The sequence below is a fragment of the Balearica regulorum genome, chromosome 18 (assembly GCF_011004875.1).
Source record: "Balearica regulorum gibbericeps isolate bBalReg1 chromosome 18, bBalReg1.pri, whole genome shotgun sequence".
Lineage (NCBI taxonomy): Eukaryota > Metazoa > Chordata > Aves > Gruiformes > Gruidae > Balearica > Balearica regulorum.
This window is the reverse complement of record NC_046201.1, coordinates 5500969-5523482: the sequence shown is the minus strand read 5'-3', so window position 1 is coordinate 5523482 and position 22514 is coordinate 5500969. Positions and strand designations below refer to the sequence as shown.

The following is a 22514-nucleotide window of genomic DNA, read 5'->3' as shown; positions in this document are numbered from 1 at the left end:
TGTGTGTTTGAGTGTTGTATAACTGAAAAAGAAACAAACCCCAGAATATGATGGTATAAGAAAATTGATACAGAATAGCAAAGGGGAAAGTAGCAAGTTCCCAATATTGACCAAAATTTACATAAACATACTTTTTTTTCCATACCACAAGTTGAATTATGTGGATTGTAATCTTTCCTACTGTTTTCATTTAAAAACTGAGCAAGCATGAGGGTCATTATGTTCAACTCCAGCTCTCCCGCATCCAGAGTGCTATCGGTGTTAGTCCCTTACCTTCCTGCCTAAGTGCTGGAAAGGAAAAAAAACCACAAACCAACCACCAAGAATACAAGTTTCCAAATTGCACAAAATGTTTATTGTTAGTCTAGTACATTCATTATCATATTGACTAGAATACAGTAATTCAAAATATTTTTGGCGAATTGAAATTTTTTAAAAACCATTTCAAACACTCCAAAAAGCAATGCCATGAAAAATTAACTTAAACCAAACATATTCAAGCAATAGTTTCACTTTTGACTACAGAAAACCTTTACATGTATTTTAGTGGTTTTAACAGTACTGCATTTAAACAAAATATATGAACTCACAAAAAGTGGAAAATATTAAAATAGACACAATGTTAAAAAACCGAGGCATCCAGATGTGCGAGACTGTTGTATTAGGAATTACCTGCCCAGATGTTCCATTTAGACTCTTTGGGGCAGTTAACTAGTCTGCTGTAGTGGTGCCGTTTCTCCAAGCACCTGCTAACACCATACAGCAATTCTTCTTCAATGCCTTGAATTTAAAGTTTGTCCCTCTTGTAAATTCCGTATACAAATGTATAGATTCTAAAATATGCAACCCACTGGCAAATATAGCTGCAATATTAAACGGTACCTTGAAAAACTTCCCTATCTTGCTACTTATTGTTTGCAGACAGGCAATATCCAGAACAAAATCTGAAAAAGGCAACACGTTTTGGTTTTGTTTTTAAATACTGACATGAAAAACTGAGTAAATTAGAAAAAGGATAAAGTCAATCTTAATATAAGACATTCATTATATAGTGGGACAGGATACAATTATTGGGCAAACAGTATTACAATGACTTTCCTACATCTGGTCATTTAATGCACATGTTCCACAGTCACGACTTGCTACCACATTTGGGTTTCCTGGACAGAAAGACAGCAATACAGTTAAAGACCAGATTTACTCTGTGTTAAGTCCCAGAACGACAAGCGACACCGTATGAAGTTCAAGAACTTGCTGAAGAACCCACAACCATGAATTCCAAGTGGTCAGCAATTGCTCTGTACCTGCTGCTCTGACCAGGATTTCCCAACAGAACCCCAACGAAAGCTGGTGGGAACTGGTTCTGTTGTCCAATTTAACTCCCTTTGAAAATCCAAGCCTTAATATTACAGCACCGGTGTATGTCTACATGTTCTGGAGAATCAACTGACTCTGGTTTGGGTAGGGGGATAGTAGCCGTCCACCTTCCTTAATACTGCAACCTGCGGTAAGTCAGCTTTCATCTAACCGCTGCCCGACTGGGCGGCACGGAGCAGAACTGGGAATCGCAAGGAGAAACTCGTGTCAACTATTTCCTTTAAAGCACTTAATTTCCACACAGATAAAGCGAAATTCAGGTGCTAAGTGGTATTACAGATGAGCAGAATGCTATCATGTTAAAACTAAGAGGAATCACATTTAGATTTTAGTTGTTAAAAGTGGTTATTACAATTACGCTTGTAATACAACCTTTGGAAGAGGTACAATGTTTGCTTGTCAGTACAGTATGTGGAATGCAACCATTTCTTGCAAGATTTTGCAACATGAGTAACTGCATAGATGACAGTTGTGTGTTTTCAGTTCAATAAATGTACTTTTAAAGTTTACAAAAAACACAGGAAATTTCTATAAAAGTCACATTATACCAAGATAATGGGTGGTAAAAGTGGATCATTTGTCTGTGATTCATGTTTAATAAATGACTAGTGGAAAGGTGATAGTAACCAATTTCAAATCAAAAGAGTTACATTTTCACTATTGCACTGACTTCACCATTTGAATCACTAATTTAGAAAAATTCACATAGTTAAAAATTGTAACATTAAACTAGAATACAAAATTTATTTGTAAACATCAGGTAGCCAGTACTACTAACATGGAATGGACTCTTGGTACTGCAGTACAGTATCCTGGTTATTTACAGCACTTGCCATACAAAGGGCAACTGCAGGACACACACAACATAAGTTCACAGTAATTGTGTTCAGAGAACTACCAAAGTCAGTGCAGTTTTTCTGTGCAATTTTCCAATTTCTCCGAATTCCTTAAGTCAAATAATACTGTTACAGAGGCCAAGTGCAGATTTTTTTTTTATATATGTGTATATCTCATAAGTGACGAATTATGTCTGCAGGACTTCTGTAAAGGTACTTCCAAATGGCATAGTAATGAACAGCAGCTGCTGTGGCCACAAATAGGTGCCAGATGGCATGGGCAAACGGAATGACTCCATCGCTCTTGAAGAACACCACACCCAGACAATAGATCACGCCTCCCCAGGCAACCTCCTGAAGTCCATCGGTGTTGCTCTGTCAATTAACAAGGAAAGATTAGGGGTGGAGTGTAAAGGAGGTAAAGGGTATTTCATGCACAAAAGAAGAAAAGAAAGCTGGCTGTCAACTGAAAACATCTTGGATATGACAGACGGACAAGGGAGAAAACCAGTATATTACACTTTGTGAAATACATAATAATGTATTTATGTGTCTCAATAGCACAACAGAAAATTCTTGAGTTACCCAGCTATTATAAGACAAGTTTGATGTTTTGCTTCATGCTTATTAGCAGAACAAACATGGAGAAAAAGAAAGCCACATTACTGTGTGTAAGCGTGGAGTTTAATGCAACTCCTACTAGTTGGATAAAGCATCCAGCAAGGTTTTGGTGTAGCACAGCAGTCATGTGGAACAGTTAAGGCATTACCTTGTAGAGGTGTCAGATTTATATTAGCAGCAGAGAGGGTTATTCAAAGCTATTTAAAATGTGTAACTACAAATAATAGTAAAAGTTTTGAGGTGGACAAGACTGAGTAGGATACTTTACAGACGCACCAAGAAATGTTTTTAAAAAACCCCACACACATGCCAACTGCCGAGAGATGAAGTATCCCAGATAAACTGTATCAAACTGATGCACTGTAACTACTTCAACTTTTCAATTTTCCCCTGCTTCACCAATAAAAAGAAGCCTCTAGTAAGAGACAAAATATTCTAGCTTTCCTGCCTCTAAGTAATTTTGAAAAAGGCAAGAGTCAATTTACTTCCCTCCATCTTGGTCCAGACCAAAACATCAATTGGTCAGGTTTTCCAGAGAACTCTTACATATACCAAGAAAAAGGACATGTTATCAGAAGTCCATTCCACTTTCCTAAAGAAAAAGCTTCTTTCCCCAATATGTAAGTGGTAAGTGGAACATTAAGTAAGTTCATAAATAGTAAAATCTAGAAACATTCCTTGACAGGTTAATGTACTTCACATCTTTATATTTTTTACTGAAATGGAAGTAGTCGAATTGTTACATCCAATATCCTTTCAGAAATGAGGGTCTTCAGAAGTGAAAGTTGGAACCTAAGCTCTTTTATCTAGACCTTGTGTCCCAGATTTGTTTTCAACAAAACAAGGTAGCATTTCATTGAATATAAGTTATAAACCCAAAATATAACTGACTATATTTGGTTCTTTTGCAGAGAACATTTACAATTATGGTGGCCTAAAATTAACATATTTTCAGGAGAAAGAGAGCTGCACTGGAACTTCAGCTAGTTATAAAAGGAAAGTTTGTGTGTTTGCAATGTTAACAGTTCCATTCCTTACCATGGATGTCACTACCAGAGCAGGAGAAAATCCCATCGCTAAATAGAAAAAGAGTTCAACAATCTTATACCTAAAAAGGAACAATTTGAGTCATTTAAGAAGGTGTGCAAGAGAATGAACATTTCCTTCATCAGTAAAGAGAATATTTTAAATTTAATGTTAGCATGGGTCCACTAAAGTATTCAAAAAGTTCTCTATGCAGACAGACAACTAATGTTTTATAACAAAAATAAAGCTAGTATTTATTTCTGCATGCTACAGTTGCAGGCAATACCTTCTTCTCTAAATACTGCCTAGATGCAGCCAGTTGCATTAAGTACTAGTGAGAATAAAATGTTGAGACAACTTATACTTTTTTATTTGACAAGAACTGCAGTCGCTCATCTCCAAAACAGAAAACAGTTGAGTCTTCCTCCCTAAGGATAAGTAATGAAAGCAGGCTCAAGAATTCAAATCTGAAACTCAAGGCTTGTACCTCAAACGAAACCAAGAAAGCAGCAGGAGTCAAGAGGCATCAGTATATATAAACAGCATAATGTTGCAATATAATCTATACACAATGTACATAAATTAGGGGCATAAGAAAACCGTCATTTCAACTGGTTTCTTACTTGACCCAATCTCACCCCTGCTTTCTTGTAGCAAAAGTTAAAGTTTTAAAGTGGATACTTCCACCTATTTAAGAGAAGGCAAAATATCACCTAAAGACATCTTATGACAGGGCAAATACAATTATCTTTTGATGAGATGTAAGCCTGCATCATTCTCATCACCTGTTTCCACTGTCTCAAAGCTCTTATTTCAATGTGTGAAAGGCTGGATACTCAGAAAGTAAGAAAGCCCCCACCTCTTAATTTCAGTTTAAAGTTAAATGCAAATAATAATTCTTACTTTTCATGGTAGAGAAATACATAAATGGTTCCTCCAGCAGCCATCAGCCAAATAAACCAACGCATGTGAGATGCTAGAGGTCCAAGCTCACGGAGATTTAACCTGGAGGTACAAAGATTTCAAGAGACAAGAGTGATGAATGAATGGACCATACTGACACAAGAGTAGTGGGGCCTGATAAAAATAAGTAAATAGTCAGAGGTATAACTTAGGCATGATGGGGGACAAGACACGTGGTCATTCTACACAGAGAGGCAGAAGGTGTGTTTGCATTGATGCGGGGGAAGCATAAACTGGGGATGTGGAATATAAATAAATTACTTTCTGCTGTTTTTTAATATTACTTCCTGTTCAGCAAATCCCAGGAGATTAAAGTATGTTACATTTCGCAACGTGGAATGCGGTCAATTGCATCTAAGAAGATACCTATAGATTTTGGAAAGCCACAATGATAAACTGTTTACACTGGAAAAAGCTTTAATTCTGAAGCTGTGCTTCAGATTTCTTACCATGGTGCATATGATGCCGCAATAAAGACATAGATCATCATTCTGTCACACATATGAAAGCAATGCTCCATTGTCCTAATAAGAGAGAGAACAAGTCACCAAGACAGATTTTGGAAAGACTTTCATATCATCTGAGTTTCATCACACACTTCAGAATTACTTTGGGGAAAATACCATCAGCTCCATAACCTCTTAAAACCATTTGAAAGACTGTCCAGCTGACTTCAACTTCAGGAGGTCATTCAGGACACATAGGAGATGAGCATTCCTCCATTCCTCTCCCCATCTCTGCCCCATCAAGCATCCTGCTCTCTGGCAAGAAGGCAGGAAGCTGTCACATCAACTGCCTAATCCAGAAACTGTTACTATTCAATGACTACTGGTTAAATCCAATTTATGGCCCAGAGTTGTACAGGCATCATAATGGGACCAAAAAAATAAAATAAAATTAAGAAATAAATAAATCAAATCTTAGTTTTGCTATTGCTACCTCATTTCCAAGGCAGCTTTCTGATAGTTAGCTGTGTACTGTATTATAATTCTCTTGGCAAAATCTGTGTTCCTCAAAGTATTTGAGCATGTCATAGTCCCAGACAGCGCTCTCATTTCTGCAATGGAATTATATCCATCATGCACTTAGATTATGTTTTTCCCATGCAACTTCTGGATTAAGACCCACTAGGGACTAGAAAAACACATATTTTACTTGTGAAAAGGCAGCAGACATTGTAAGTTTGTTTGCATATGAGCTTGGCTCACTATTTCCTCCAAGAGAACCAAAGGTGTTTTTTTCATGATACAGTACAAAGTACCACTCCAGCCTCCTGTAAAATCATGGTTTTGACCACTTGAGAAACATCACAGAACACGAAAATAAAACATCTTATACAAGAGCTACAGTGATACCTTAGGTGACTCTTTTTCCAAGAAACGATATGAAATACTGTGGAGACAATGAAGAGTGCACAGAGTCCCATGCCATACATCCATGCTGTTATCTTTTCCCATCGATCATCAGAAAGCCGGTGGAGAAGGGCACTACCCACAATTGCAGGAACAATGAGGAACTAAGGAAACAAAAGGCCATTGTTAAGTCTTTACTGGCAGCCAATATAGTACCACCCACAGGACAGCAACAGCAGGGCAGATATATAGAGCGTACTGCAGTATTATGTACAGTGTTTGATGGCATGCTCCTAATCAGACGAAGTTTTTCATTTAGCTGTATGCCAACACATAAACATGAAGACTTCAACAAATGTCTCAGACATCTAGGTTGTAACTGTGACAAATTTCTCCTCACACGGTGTTAGGCTAGGTTACTAGCTCCTCTAGCCATGCCACAAAATCAGACAAACAAGAGAATTTGCTAAGTCTTAGTAGTGTTTTTTTTTTTTTTTTTAATTTTCACATTCTGCTTTATGTTATAAAAAAGGTTTTGATCTTAGGCTTGGATCTAAATCACCTCTTGTGCACAGAGGTGGAGCACAGGACAGACCAAAAGAAACTTAAACTCTAAATGAAAAAACTAAGCATTTAGAAGTATGCAGTTAAGTAGAAGATAAGAGAATTAAGCAAAGGCTTTGCAGAACTTGAGTTTTAGACATCATAAATAAATTAGCTGCAAACTTCTTTTATGAATAGATACTTAATGCACAAAGACAATGTTCTTTTAATGCAGCATATCCAAGTCTGTTTTCCTTACCACTCTCCTCTCAAGAGGCTTTAATTCATGTCTTCCTAAACAACCACTGTTAGAACATCATGATAGAATAGCATGCTCACATGAAGCACCTAAGTGGGTTGCAGGCTTCGTGCACATTTAAAACACCACTCTTTTCCAGAATAAACTACATCATGTACCTTTGCCTCATTCAGAAAAAGGCAAACTAGGAAAAAAAGGAGGGAAAAAAAGCATGTCCAACAAGTATTTAAAGAAAAGAACCTGCTGGCTCAGACATTCTACCTGTCTCCTTCCACTATGAAGGCGTATCTTTGTCAGCCTCCTAAGTTAAAAGGTCCACGCAAGTTCCCTTCCAGCCCCTACGGTGTGTCTTAAGATGTTTATTAGTTCACTTGAATTGTATATAAGCTTAAGATGTTAATTAGTTCACCTGAATTGTAAATAAGCTTCACAGGTTAAATTCTTCGTAGTTTAACCCAAGTCTCATATGCTAAACAGTAAAGCTAGGAACAAGTAATGTTTAAACAAATCTGGCCACTCTGCTTTGCATTACAGGTTTGATAGCTTTGAGTGCAGAGTTCTGCACTTTGTCCTTTACCTACTTGCAGACTAGAAGAAATTGAGGCTCTGATCACAGCTATAGTGCAGAAGATGCAGAGTATACCAAATGAATCTGAAAAGCAGTTGGTTAATCCAGAGAGTTTAAAAAAAACAACCAACCAAAAAAGTGGCTTTTACTTCTGGATTTTGAAGTTCTTCAACTGTAGCTTCACTGCTATTGTATTTTCTTCCTTTTTGCAAAATTTAGTATATTTAAGCCAAAAGCTGTAGAGCCATGAAAATGAAGAGTATGGCATTCCCATATGCACAGCATTTGGACCAGAGGTGAAAACAGCTTCCAAGTTTTGTAATGAGACTGTGGAAGTTGACCTCATGCACTTTAAGGCCAAAAATAGTCCGCTGGTCTGGCTTCTCATTTATCACAAACCATACATTTCCATATACATATCCTGGACATCCCCCAAATTCAAGAAATGTTAAAGTGTTTCACTCCTTGGGAGATCAGTCCCTCCTGCTTTCCACATCTGACAAAGCTTAAAGTGTGGCTGAAGCCCTTGAGACTGATTAGACGTGGCAGTTTCATTTAGTTTTTGCAGGAGACAGGAAAATGCTAAGCTCCAGAAATAGCTTTTTTTAGCCATGTTTCTTTAAGCTGTGCAATCATGCTGTCTCCACATTCATTGGTTTCCTTCCTATTTTCTGGTAAAAATTTAAGTTTTGACTAAACTTGACAAAGAACTAAAAGGTTTCAGAGATTATGTACCTGCAGGTGTCATGAACTAGGTAAAATAGCAAATCCCTGCTAATTTCCTACTAGAAGACTGGGCATGAGCTGCTCAAAGATTCTGCCTGGAGCTCTGGCTGAGACCATGATATAGGAAGGAAGTCAGATATTACACAGAACAGCTTGCCTTTTTTACACAGATATCCTAGCTTTTCACTAGTCTACTAAAATAAATATATCACAAGTTAAGCTATGATGTATAATGCTCAAATGGGACTACACAAAGTTTGCTGCAAGTCAGTTTTTCCAGTAGTTATTGTATATAAAGTCACAGGGTTAAAACAAATAATCAATTCTCTTATCACCTCTTTCTTTGCACCTTCAGAATGAAGAACACAGCTACAAATGAGTAGATGGATGAAGACCTGAATTAATCTAATTTTTGCCTTGTCCTGGCTCTGAAGAATGATTCTACTTCTCACAGGGAACAGCACTATACTAACATGAGGAGGATTTACTGTTTTTTCTAAGTATTCTATATGGAAACACTTTCCCTCTGTGCCTGATATGCATCATGGGAGCAGTCAGACTAAACAAGAGATGTTTTATCATTCTTTTTCTCACCAAAAATAGCTAGATTAAAGACAAAATCCAGAAATGATACCCTGCTGTTCCAGCCAACTGGGTAAGACTTCTTTAGATACTAAGGGCATACCAGGTAACATATGATACAGTGGACTTCATTATATCTAACATCCATCTTAAAGAAATACAGCACTCCAGTTAACAAAACAAGACAGATTTTCCCATGTTCACTTGGAAAAAAATCTCTAGTGTAAGAATTGCATTTTAATCTTCAGAACAGAGAAGCGATCAATCAGTCCTTTAAAAGAAGGGGTATTTACCAAAAAGTAGTGAAAGAACTAATAGAATGAGCGTGATTGTGTCATGTCATTTTACAGCAATGGCACAGCATTTCTAAGTTGCCAACATTCCTAGTAATAAAACTAGTCACTGCAAGTCACAAAAAGCTGCACGTGAAGTGCAACTCTTCCAAATGGATACCATCAAACCCACCAACTTAATGTACTATGAACAAAACCAGAACTGTGATGCTCCAATTTACTAATTTTAGCACCTTCATTACTACTTGCTAAATCAGAAATGGGGTTGGTAGAGAGGTTTACAGAACAAGAGAGTTGGCAACAGTTTCACTAAGTTTTCTAGAGATATGCCACAACAAAATGAGAGCATGACGTTACAAAGTTCTTTGCAATAAGGAGGAAGACAAAGGATTAAAATACATTTATTTACATCTAAAGGCGGGAATCTTTAAAAGGAGACTTGGGTACAACCCCCATGTGACATATTTTGGGAAACCAACTACCACAACCCGTAATGTCACAAATAGCAGCCACTGCAAAAGGCCTTAAGGCACAAAGAAAGATGCTGAAACAGTAAGCTGTAAACCTGATCAGGCATACTTTAGGGAAACTAAACACTCTGGTTACTAACGTACAGCAAAGGATCCCATATCTTCCATCTATCCAGGATTGCTTAGGATACTAGCACATTGGGCAGTATTTTATCTGTATTCTTTCCATATTTCTGTGGACAAATCTCTCCTGTAAGAGGTTTAAAAATCTGTTAAAAATGTTGCTTTTGTATATAACATCCACACCAAATTAAGTTATTTTCTCTGCACACAAGGCCATGCAGGCTATGTAGTCAGCCACAATGACTTTTGACGCACAAGCCACTGCAGCAAAGCACGGTGTTACAGTTGCCTTCTCACGTGCCATTCATTGGGAGGGAAATACTAATAGTCCCTACGCTCCCTCTGTGGAAAGGAAGCCAAAGGAAATATCAACAAAGCTGCCAAATTCACAGGTGACACTTAGAGGGAACCATGAAGGAGTGTGTCCATCTCAAGCTGCCTGCTCCAGGAGCATCATCCTGAAGCCAAGTACAGCGTCTCCTTACTCATCAATCTCCTCTTCTCAAATAAGGAGACAAGCATCATGGAGTGGGAAGCCTACTGGCAACTTGGGTTGCGCAATACACAGAGTGCAGAGAAACTGCTAATATCAGTCAGTCAGAATGGAGAAATTTTCATCGTAAGAGCCCCTCTGAAATTTTGATGACCCCTTCTTCCATACTCATATGTCCTGCTAAATGCTCCAATCCTCATTTTTAAAATATTTATACTTCTTTTTCCCCACACACTGCACAAACCAAGACTAGACTAGAGATGGTAACTTATTTTAAGAATAGTTCCTCCTTTTAAGGCAGTCGGAAGAAACTTTTAGAGCAGTATAAAGCAAGTCATGTCTAAATTCTGAGGTTTTAATACAACAGAGCATATCTTTTGTCTGATAAACACTAGAGAGTTTCATGACGAAAGAGCCATCCCTCCCCTCAGACTTAGCTTATCTTACAACTCAAATTCTTACAACTCCTGCTTCTCTTATACACCATTTCCTTCCTGTTCCTCTAACCCAAGAGTAGTCTTTTCTGTCTCTGTATTCAACTGCTTAGCTGCCCTTCCTGTTTCCTAGTGTCTAAATACAAGTCAGTGCTTCATTTAAAGCTAAAAAAAAAAAATAATCACATTTTAAATAGCCTTACTAGTTAGAAGTTTGAAGATACCTTAAAAGCTAACTTTGTGTAGCATAGTAAGTATTGTAACAAAAAACTATGCATGGCATTCCATATCCCCCCCCCCTTTTTTTTTTGGTAAACAGCTGCCTAAACTGACTACTGTGTATTTTTAAGTCAAAAAACAGACAGGACACCTACTGAGGAATACAGCCACGCTCATAAAATACAAGTAGACTACCTTCTGAATTATGAATAAAGCTTTGAAAAAATATACGAAGAACCATTGCTAAACTCTGTTACATCAATGTCTAATTGAAAACTCATACTGTAATCTAGCAGCAAAGACCCAACTACTTGACCTTCTAACGTTTAGTAAAACGATCTGTAACACAGAGGAGAAGCAAGCATCTCCCCCAGCGTCTTCTGCATAATCCACTGTGCTTTTCCAGATTAGATTCCAATTTCAAGGCTTTAAATTTTGATTAAAAGTTATTTATTGCATACAATTTTATTTAAGGCATAAGAATCCCACTATCATACTACACTTTATTTTCTTCCAAAATGTATGTTAATATTGCCTATCCCCAAGTTGTTAACAGTTCATGGTAGGGTTTAGCACATAGCTTGACTGTCCAGAAAGTAATTAGACAGCTTCACCGGAAACACCAGCATACCAGAAAATACTGATGACATCTTGGCTGTAACCTACTGCTAACAGGCAGGAATAAGACATGCCTGTTTTTCAAGTAGATGAAGGCTAGAATTGCTAAGGAGTACAGCAACTTCTGCCAGATATTTTGAAATCTAACTTTTTGGCCAGAGTAAACAGGATTTGTACAAGGATAATGAGATAAACTACATATTTGTGCTAACTAACAGAATGTTGCTTCACTCTCTAGACAAATAAGCATATATTTACATAATGCTGTACATGAGACCTTTGGCTTAAAAAAAACACATAAGCTTCAGTTAGCTTTTCTATATGTAAACCAAAGTGATTCTGTACTTACCAGCAATACAGAGCTGTACATTGGTTATTTATAAAATATACACAAAGGATCTTTAAGAACAGAGGGGTTTTTTAGAACTTAAAGAGTCCCATGCACTACCTTGAGCATTTGTATCTGTAGCTCACTCAGACACACTGGAGATAAGAGACTGAGGACAAAGTCAAACATACTTCAGATATTTGGAGTTAAACAATGGATTGCAGAGAAGCACAAGCTGCTTCTATAAAAGGGCAAATGCTATCTTAAAAACAAACACACACATTTTTAAGTCCTTTACAAAGTGCCAGACAACAAATTAAACTTCCCAATTACTCAGGAAAAAAAAAAGGGACTGCTTTCCTTATTTTGTATATATTGTGTAGTCAAATCTTGTATGGATCCTTGCATTCTGAAAACAAGGACAGACTAGGATTTTTTAGTAGGGCTGTCCACGTTATTAGTGCCTCTTTCCAAGTAACAGATTTCTCAAAGAATCCATTCATAGATATTAAGTATCAGAACGAAGCCATTCTAGCTCTTCTAATACCCACATGATAGTCTTATGAAGTCTTCCACTTCTAACTTGAATAAATCTTTCTTATACTTCCAGTATACTATTCACACAATACTATGTGAGCACAGTACTGGGAACTCTGCCTTGCAAGACTAACTACTGTAGATCTATATTCACTTTACCATAGTCATCCTCTCACTGGGAGAGAGAAAACCATCTGAAGACATGTAACTTACTTTGGTGAAAAGAAATCTTATGAAGCATCTGGAGCTCCTGGAGATTCAGAACAGGGACCGGTGACTACCAGACATCTAATTAACATTAGATTTTCTGGACTGTAATAGCTGAAGCTTATATAACAAAACCAGAGAGGCTGTAAATATGAATACACTCAGGCAAAGGTAAGTATTTAGCCATTCAAACCCACAAAAAAATTATCAAAACATCTGGGTTAAAAAAATAAATAAATAAGGAAATGTACTTACTGCATGTGTGTAACAGTTAGCAGCATGTTCATAGCAAGTGGGTTTGTAGCGGCTGTTTGCTGGAGCTGGGTGGTTCATGAACCTGTTAAGTAATTAAGAAGTATTTTTAGGAAAGTTAATAAACCATCTCTTTGGAGTATCATGCAGGAATATCTCCAACTTAGTAGTGTTAAAATTTTAAGTACAGACATATTAAAAGTAACTTATTTAAACTGCAAGTTCTCTAAACAGAAACACGTTACATAAATTTCTGTGACTGCCTCTCACAGTGGATGGTTATCTTTAATCAAGACCTGGCATACAGAAGTCAAGCCCCCTCTTTTCCGACAGCTTGGCTGGATGAAGAATGAACTATTTCCTATTTAAATTCCATAACATGGACTCTTGAAACGTGGACTTCATCATAGGTGCCAAGGGTTACAACAATATTTGAGTTCTATAATACCTGGAACATTGACTTTTCAATTCCTATAGCAAGCAATATTCGTGTTTGGATTGTTAGATGGCTTAAATTTTTCTTTGAGGTTAATGCTATCTTCTGCCTGTAACTAAGACCCAAGCTAGGCAGGGATGAAAGGAGGCCCTAATAGTTAACTCCAAAAAAGAAAATTTTCAAGAGGCTTACCATAGACAGTCTACCTTTTTCTCTAAGAATTTTCAAACATTACCTAACAAACAAATGATCACACCAAACACAGCCCATGCAAGTCAAACCAAGTGTGATGAAACTTGAGAAAGTTTTGGAAGAACTTGCCAATACAAATGTTGCATTTAGCTATTCAAAAAACCCCAAACACTTGAGTTGTTTCTGTGAAATTACACAATTTAAATCTGTGTATAAAACCCTCTAAAGGACAGCACGCATTTATATGCGACCAGACAGTCAAAATCAAAGTTATGAACTACAACTACTGTACCGTGTATGTTATCCCAGCACAGCCTACTATCATATAAAAGTGATTCTCTTTCACTAATAAAATTCCAGTTTACTCCAGACTATTATAAAACTATGCATTGACAATTAGTCAGGTATCCAATAAGCCAGGAACAGTTTCACAACAAACACAGAACATGTCTTCAGAATGGAGAGCAGCTTTGTTAGCTAGATTTACATAAAGAGTTGTTAAAAAAAATGCTTTGGTGCTCCCGCATGTGCCTCCTAGTTTAAGTCAAAACTGGTCCTATTTTTATGGCATCCATAAAATATGGGCTGATCTCAAATTGGCCAAACCAACCAAACCAAAAAACCCCAACCAGAATCTTACAGTTTGAGTAAGCTGTTCCAGGTTTCTGGGATATTGTTTTACAAATCACTTAACAAATCAGTCAAGAAAACCATTTTTTTCTAAATGGATATATGAAAATTTAACAGCATTGATAAAATAATACAGAGTCATGATCTCTCTCCAAACTGTGGCAATTTCAAAAAACAGTTTCAACTGTTATAAAGGATAAGGAAAATGTGAATTTAATTCACAGACACGGAATATAAATGGTTGTTAGCACGTGAATAATTCCACAGCAGTTAATATATTGTTGAAAAAAAATGGTGATTCTTTTGTCAGTGCTCTCATCTCCAGGAGGATAATGACATTGTAGTCATATACACAGGCTCGAAAAACATTTGGAAAATTATTTTGTTGCACAGTGTGTACAGCTCTTCAACAGCTGCTGAAGACCATCTCCACATCCTCTAAAGAGGGAACATTCAGTTTACTCAGTTCTGCTTCCAAGTTAGGAAAACATTTAAAAATAAAAGCATCTGTTGGCTCAGCTGAGTGACCAGGATTAGACTCTATAAATTCAAGGTAATGAGAAACCTTTTACTGATTACGTCTAGAATATCATTACATTTCTCCAAAGGCCATGGTGGTACCTTGGAGGTCTCACAAGAAGTGGGAGATAAAAAAACCTGCCAACAACTAAAGAACCCAAAGGGATAAGTTTACCCTCAGTATTACCTTTATAATTTCTGCTGTTTTGTTGTTTTCTACAGAAGATACTATGATCATCTAAAAATCTATAAATAGTTGAATGTAGCCTGCTAATGGGACCTTCTATTATCCATTAGATAATTACTTTTAATTTTTTTCCTTTTCAGTTATATTTATTTAGTAGAAAAGATACTGGATCTTTCTAAAGCAGTCACAACAGAGCCTGGGCTAATGTTAGATTTTAGGCAGAATTACGAACACACTTCAGAAAAGTTCATTTTTTATTAGGACCTCTTATTCTCACTAATTTAAAGACAGTGTTATAAGCAGTAATACAGAACATAAACACATTAACAAAGCTATCCTTTCTATTATCTGCACAAAGGGTTGGGGTTTTCCCCCTTGTTAGTACCACCACAGGAACGATGCAAATACTCATTCATCTGTGTGGTAACTGTAGGCTGGCAAAACAGGCAAGCGTTAGGTTTCAGAAAACTTCACACTTATAAAACATTTCAAACTTTTTTAAAAAAGAAATACTTAAATTCTGATTATTTGTTGTAAAACAACAACAAAAATGGTTAGTAACGTGGCTGTTGAACAGAAAGCTTTACTGGACTCCCACAACAGCTGGAACTTGCTTTTCTTCCACCAAAGAGTTCTAGCAGAACACCACCATCAGCAACACTTCACCTACATGTTTATACTACTACCACCACCACCACCAGCGTGTTTTGGCAGGAGGGGAAGAGTTAGACTTCACCTCTCCCTTAAAGAAAAGGATCTCACGCCACTGCAGTGTCTAACTTTGCTGTACACTTGACACGCGTGCACCTCTCCTTTCTGCAAAGCACCGACTGCAACAGGCTGCAAGACCCTGGCAACAAATGCTGGAGCACACGTGCTCAGGTCACTGCTCACAGTAAATTTTCAGTAAAGCAAAGCTTCAGCTATTTCCCCAGGCCTTATTATAATACTATTTATAAATGTTATCAGGAACATTTGTAGAGGAAGGATCATTTAAAAAGTGGTTGAATAGGGCAATAATCCCAGCCAATGCTTCTTGAGTTTGTTTCATTTCCAGTTTGATAGTTTGCATCTAATGCCTTAAGAAACAGACCCGACGCTTGAAAATAGCTGCTTTGTGATACTATACTGAAGGACTCATCAAAACCAGGAAAAATTCTTCTGACACATACTGTTAAAAAAGTCAGTCATATACTCCTGTAGTTACATATACGTGCGACATTGCAATATGAAGGCAGAGGAATTTGGTTGCAGACTTATTCACAATCTAGAAGCAAGAACTGTTCTGTTCTTTCTTAAAGATAAATAAATAAATAAACCCCACACCACCACCACCAACGGATGCCTTTTGTTTTCTGCCACATGAATACTGCAACACAGGGACATTGTTTTTCCTCCTAGCTACAGATCAAGTTTGCCTCTTCTGAAAAAGATAATTGTGAGGAATATAATCTCATCTTCCTAAAAGTGGAAACCTGATATACAGCATTCAGATGCTGTTTACACCTAAATAAAGGCTATCTATAACACAACCATTAAGGTTATTACCAAACGCAGGACAGTCAGATAAGGTTCCACTGAACTGGGCTACAATTTACAGGAAACATCTTTAAGTGAAGCCTTTTGACTCTCTAACAAATCTCTAATGTATTCTTTAATAGGCGCGCTCTAGTGAATCTGGAATAATTTAATCAGGGGATATGCAGCATTATCTCACAAGAACACATAAGTACTTCACCATTTAAGATACTGACAGTCCAAAATCTCTAATATAAAAATATTAACTCCTTCAATATCACAATTTTAAATTTCTAAAATTATCAGACAATAACTACTTACAGCCAGCCATGACAGCAGAATGCTTTTGCACTGAACTGAGTTACGAGTTTATTTTCACCATTTAAATGTATTTTAAGGCTCAAAAACTACTTGAGGCCAAGGAAATCAAAGCTTCATAATTTCACAGCATGCAAACAACCGTCCTTGATGAGCACATTCCCAATATAAGTGGAAAAGGGGTATTGAGAAAGACACATGACAATTTAAAACAAGAGAGAAGAAACTCATACCCCTCTCTTTACGGTACTTGAGTTCTGATCTTGAAACGCTTCAAATATTTAAAATGTTAAACAAGTGGACTAAGCCATTCTTTGTGAGAGACCCCTGGTCTCAAGTTCCTGTTCATGTCCAAGGAGTAAACGCTGTATGTTTCATAGTGATTCCAGAATTAAGAGATCATAGTATTTGAGAGAGAAAGGAGGAAGAAAATCTGAGGGTTCTTAATGCTTTGTCTTTGCATGCAAATCCAGCTTAGAAAAATAAATTACAAAATCCAAAATCTATTGCACATATTTCCACAGCATTTGCCTGGTATCACAGCAAGCTTATACCCAAAACTGCAGAAGAGAAAAGCACCTTTCAAATCTTGCCCTATTCTCAGTTCCCATCTGCTGAATGAATTATTCTTTGAAGCATGAAGTAAAATGTCAGAAAAACAGCAAGCACTGATAATAGACTCAAAGATCTGGATTTTTTAGCCTTTTCAGGAAGTACATTTCCTTTATGCAGCTCAAAAGGCCTCATACTTCCCTTTTACCAGCTTAAAAGCACATTACCCTTTTTTGTGTCTTTTTTTTTTTTTCTTGTGCTTTCCAGCAGCAGGAGAGGCCATTTAGACCTAGTAAGCCACAAATAGCAGCATATGAGAAACTGCAACAAGGTGGGGATAACTCCACAAAACCAGCAGTAGCATACATTAAATGGGGTTACATATTTAGATACTGAAGCAATTTTTATGCTACCTAGGCTCTTTGTTTTCACGAGGAAAAACAAAACAAAACAAAAACATGAGCAGGTCAAAATAGATCAGTATTACATTTTTATGATGACCATTTAAATAAGACTTTGAAGAGACACAAACAGGTTTACAAAAAGCTTGCTTTCTTTGACCAAATTGGCAGATATTTCCTCTTTACAAATTCAGTCCATTCAGTTAAAAATAGAGCCATGTTCCTCTGGATGAGGCATCTTCCTTCCTGGATTAGAAAATATCTAGTTGTGGTTTGTAACTGTTCACACAATCTTTACTATCACTGAACAACTGAGTCACAAAAATAATTCAGAGCAGTACAGAAGCAGACTGCTTATTTGGAAATATCAGTGAAATCACATGCTGTGTAAAGGTTCATGTACTTACAGCATGATACTACAGATAAAATGCAATCTGCAATACTCTGAGAATCCATTAACAACTGTGGTATCATACATAGATTAGGTCATGGAAAACAGCATCTGTGCATCCCGCTGACCTCCCAAAAGACTCCTCAACCTTCTATCAAGTACAAAAGGCAAAATTTCAAGTGAAGATTGGGAAGCAAACACAAGCCACATCAGGTGCTGCAGCACATCTGAGCTCAGGGGCAAGGCATCAGCCAGCTAACAGTCTAGGAGTGGGCTAGTACAGAAACCAGGTCTGACCACATTCATATTTTTCTTTCAATTTTATTTCCCTTTTAATACTTAGGCTTTGGTTTCTTGAGCAAGTTGATGAAAGGAGAGCAGGGCAGCCACACAGCAGTGTACCTGCTGAGGGAAACCATCATAGAAACTGGTCTTATCTGGGAGATAGACTGTCACTCAACAGTTACTGGCCTTCATCCAGACTTTCAGCAATTAAGTACCTAAAGCCCACATATATGCATGTTTACCCAAGAACCTCCATGGCACTGTTACCCAACCGACCCTCGTGAATACGAGCAGCATCTTCAATCCGCCCTCAGAGGCACCTGAAGGAAGAGCAGCACCAGCTCTCTGCTGAGGGGCACGGAGCCGGAGGAGCCGGGGCAGCCCAGCCCTGCGGCGGGCAGCAAGCCTCGGGAGCCACAGGTCGGGCTCCACAGGAGGCACGGCCGGGGCCGGGGGCGGCAGCGCGGCCGGGGCTGTGACACACGCCCGGATGCGTGAACCTTCACCCATTTAAAAGGGGAGAAGAAAGAAAAAAAAACGACAAAAAAAAGACACGCAGAGGACCAACCCCCCCACACACACACACACGCCCCGGCGGGACGGCTCTGCTCTCCCCGCCCGGCACCGGCGATGCCGCGGGGCCTCGGCCCCTGGGGTGGTGGCTGGTCCCTCAGCAGCGGGGCCGCATGGGGACAGGCGACATCGGGCGGGGGAACGCGACAATCTCGGGTACCCACACCCCAGCCCCGCAGCCCTCACACCACCCCGGGCTCCGTCGCGACCGCCCGGGGCCCCCAGCCCCAGCCCGCCTGCCCGGCCGTGAGGGAAGCGCGGGGGCGGCCGGGGGGTCCCATCCCTCAGGGCAGCCACGGGGAGCGGGACGGCGCGGTCCCGCCGGACGACGGCCCCACCCGGGAACCGCCGCGAAGGAAGGGGGGATCCCCGCCGGAGGAGGGGGCGACCTCACCTCCTGAACCTCTCCTGGAGCCGCCGCATGGGTCCGGGCCGCCCGCCCCAGCCGGGCGGCGGGCGGGGGGTCGAGACGGGAGGTTGCGGGCGGCTCCTGAGGCGGCGAGGGCCGGAGTCCGGGCCCTCATTGGCGTGCGAGCCGCCGCGGCGCGCAGCAACGGCCGGCGCCGTCCGTCGGTAAGACGCGGGAGCCGAGTAGGCGGCTGCAGGCTGCCGCTTTAACCGGCCTCTCGGCTCCTCTCAGCCCGCCCGGCCCACGCTTCCCTCCGCCCCTGCCCGCCCACAGCGGCCAGGCCCGCCGCGGCCCGCCCCCGCCGTGGCAATGGCGGGAGGGCGCGGGGCGGATGGCGGCGGGGCGGTGAGATGAGATGGCATGGCGGTGGCACCCCCTCGGCGAAGGGAGGCCACGGCTGCTGGCGGAGGCCGGCCCGCCGCGGCGACCACGTCTCCCGCGGGAGATGGGGGGTCGGAGCGGAAACGCCGGGCGGGGACCGGGAGCCGCGGCCTGGCCGCGGGGTCACGCCGAGGGCGGCCCGAGCCGAGGAAACAACAGCAGCAGCAATGTCGGGGGCTGAGGGCTGCCCGAGGGCCGGGGGCTGCACCTCATCCCCCGCGGCCCTGGGAGGGGTGGCTGCGATCTATCGGCACCGAGCGACAGGAGATGGTGATTGAATTGCCATCGTCTCAACCCGTTCACCCACATAAGCAGACAGCAGATTTCAACATGCCTCACTTTTAAACTCTAGAAGCTGAAAGAGCCCCTCCACAAGGGACGTGGCGTAGGCTGACCGAGGCGCTGGGCTCTGAGCTGCGGCACAGGCCCTGGCCCACCGGGGCCTGCCCGGCGTCACACAGGACAGCACGGCAAAGCGCTGCTCCGGTGAAGCCGTGGCTCTGCTGTCCCATAAAGCTGCCGGTGGAATAATTTTCTCCACTCTAAATCAAGGTTACAGTGGGTAGACTGCTTGTAATAACCTGGCTAGCTGTCTTCCTTGTTGCCCCAGCTGTAATCCATAATCTTATCTACTCAAACCAAACTTTTCCAAGCAAGGGTTATTTTATGTGAGTGAAGAGATTGTGAATCGTGTGAGATGAATGTGGTGTTGCCTTGTATAGTACAAATCATGGCATGAATTAGGAGAATATTAAGTTTGATTCAAGCTTGTCTTCTAATCTAAGATCTTGTTTACAATGGGATCTTGAACAGTTCCAGCCCTCAATAAAAGCAATTAGTATAGGCACACCAAAGCAAACCACCAGTTTAGACAAACATACTATATCCGGCATCAACATTTTTTATGGTAGCACAGAGACAGATGGGATCTGCCGACTGCTGATGCCGTGGTTCCCAAGTCCCCTCCCCAGCCGAATGTGCCACCTCTGCCAGGTAACCACCTCCACCCCAGGCAGCAGAGGGAAGCATGAGCATCATGACTTGGCCGTCAGGCTAAATCTGACTTTTCATGGCCCTCAGTCCCTTTTACTAAGTCTTCCTCCATGCCAGGAGCGAACAAACGGTTAGGTGGTAACAGCTTTGTAAACTGCCACAGCAAGACTTGCTTGCCCCTCGGTCTCTCTAGTTTCAGGATGGAATAAGGTACAAATTGCAGATGGTGGTCTCCAACAGGGGCTTGCTACAAGGATGGCTGGGGCTGGGCTAGAAGATCACTGCAGACGGTGCTCAGCTTTGCTCAAAGGGGAGGGTAGAGCTCGTTGCTGGGAAGGAAAGCACCTGAAATGCAGAGCCAAGCTAGTTCCATAAGACATACTTCCATTAATCTCAGTGAGGTATCACCATTAATAAATTGGTACAATCTGTCATTTGATTTAACAGTGTCACTGCTAATAAAGTTTCATATTGCTTACGTTATCTGTTATTCCAAAAGGAGCAAAGCTTGAGGACAGCACTTAAGAACCCAGCCACACGCATGGCTGCATTTGAACATCTGAAGCTTCAGTAGTATCCTAATAGCGTGGCTTTATTTTGAGGTAGAACTTGTGGTGGCGCAGCTACCTTCCTTTGCAATACCACACATCCATCCTTGCATTCCTCTGGGACTGCCCCAATAATTCGCTCTTTCAGGCTGTAAAAATGCTGAGGAACGTCTGACACTATGGGCACCATGACTGGAAGGCTGGCTTCTTTGTGCTTCTGGGAAGGAGCTGGACTGACTCCTGTAAAGTGAATCTGCTGAGACCTTCAAAGGTGCCCACAGAGGCATTGCGTTTTGTCTCCACCTTCTCTCGCTCCCTCTGCTCCTCTTTGACTCTTTCTTCTGTCTCTCCCCAAGCCACTCTCATTTTTATTTCCTTCCCTGCTGCCTTTCACATGTGATCTACACTCTACCAGGAAATGTGTCACACAGAGTTTTTCTCCTCACAGTTTTCAAAGCCTGTTTTTTCCACCTTTGTTCTGTGGTCACAGATTGTGAGATCTTTAAAACAACATTTGGTGTAGCTTCCTGTTGCTGGAGCATTAAAGCCTTACAGATTCAAGATACAGTTAAAAAAACCTTGTTTGTTTTGAATGAAAGATGGTAACATTCAAACCATGAAGCTTGACTGAGAAGAATCAGGTTAAGAAGACCACCAGCCATCGTGACAGCAGTGGTGAGACTGGAAGATTCTGAATGGAACGTCTATGTCTCTTAAGGAGACCACTAAATTACTCAGCATAGATATTGTTAAAGTGGTCCTGACCAATAACATGGTTTTAGTACCAGTGACTCTTTTTGAACTCATCTCTGTAATTGCTTTTTATGATCTAATGAATCAGAATGCCTGTAAAAAGAAATCACAAGAACAGAAACCCCTATTATGGGCCAAGTAACTAGTAAATCTAAATCCTAAAAATTGGCATTAAGCATACAAAATTAAGGAAGCAAAAACCTTATTAGTTTGATTACTCTTATTTACGAAGTATGAAAGAAAAAAAACCTTCTTCAAATACGCAATGTCTATTTGATTAAAAAATGTTCTCAAGACTAGAATTCTATCATAGTGGGCTGAGCCAGAAATATATTTTAAGAGATGAGTCAGGGTTCCAAGAAGATGGAAGAACTTTCCTTACTGAATGCAGCCCTGCTGTGGAGCACCATCATGTAATGCATTTGGAGGAAGGAACAAATCTATTGAAAATGAACAGCCAAGGGTTTCTGAATAAGAAATTGAACCTATTATTTTTAAATTGGCCAAAGAGAATTTAGTTCTGATCAGGGCCGTGAGGTGTTTGTAAAATGGATCGTCCAAAATGAACTAGGCAATCCCAGTTTGATACCTACGAGACACC

At 40.3% G+C, this 22514-nt stretch overlaps 1 protein-coding gene across 2 annotated transcripts in view; it reads right to left on the bottom strand.

Moving 5' to 3' along the window:
• Nucleotides 1–332: 332 nt before the first annotated feature.
• MMD (monocyte to macrophage differentiation associated) overlaps nucleotides 333–22514 on the bottom strand; it is a 45883-nt gene continuing 23701 nt past the window's right edge. The window contains exons 1-7 of one of the 2 annotated variants that reach the window (XM_075771015.1): nucleotides 19224–19527; nucleotides 12831–12912; nucleotides 6179–6339; nucleotides 5273–5347; nucleotides 4764–4865; nucleotides 3873–3942; nucleotides 333–2588 (exon numbers count right to left, since the gene is read on the bottom strand). In XM_075771015.1, coding sequence (XP_075627130.1) covers nucleotides 2388–2588; nucleotides 3873–3942; nucleotides 4764–4865; nucleotides 5273–5347; nucleotides 6179–6339; nucleotides 12831–12912; nucleotides 19224–19252 — 720 coding nt within the window. In that variant the 5' untranslated portion in view covers nucleotides 19253–19527 and the 3' untranslated portion in view covers nucleotides 333–2387. Of the gene's footprint in view, nucleotides 2589–3872; nucleotides 3943–4763; nucleotides 4866–5272; nucleotides 5348–6178; nucleotides 6340–12830; nucleotides 12913–19223; nucleotides 19528–22514 lie in introns of those variants that run through there. The other variant, XM_075771014.1, reaches the window with a different exon arrangement.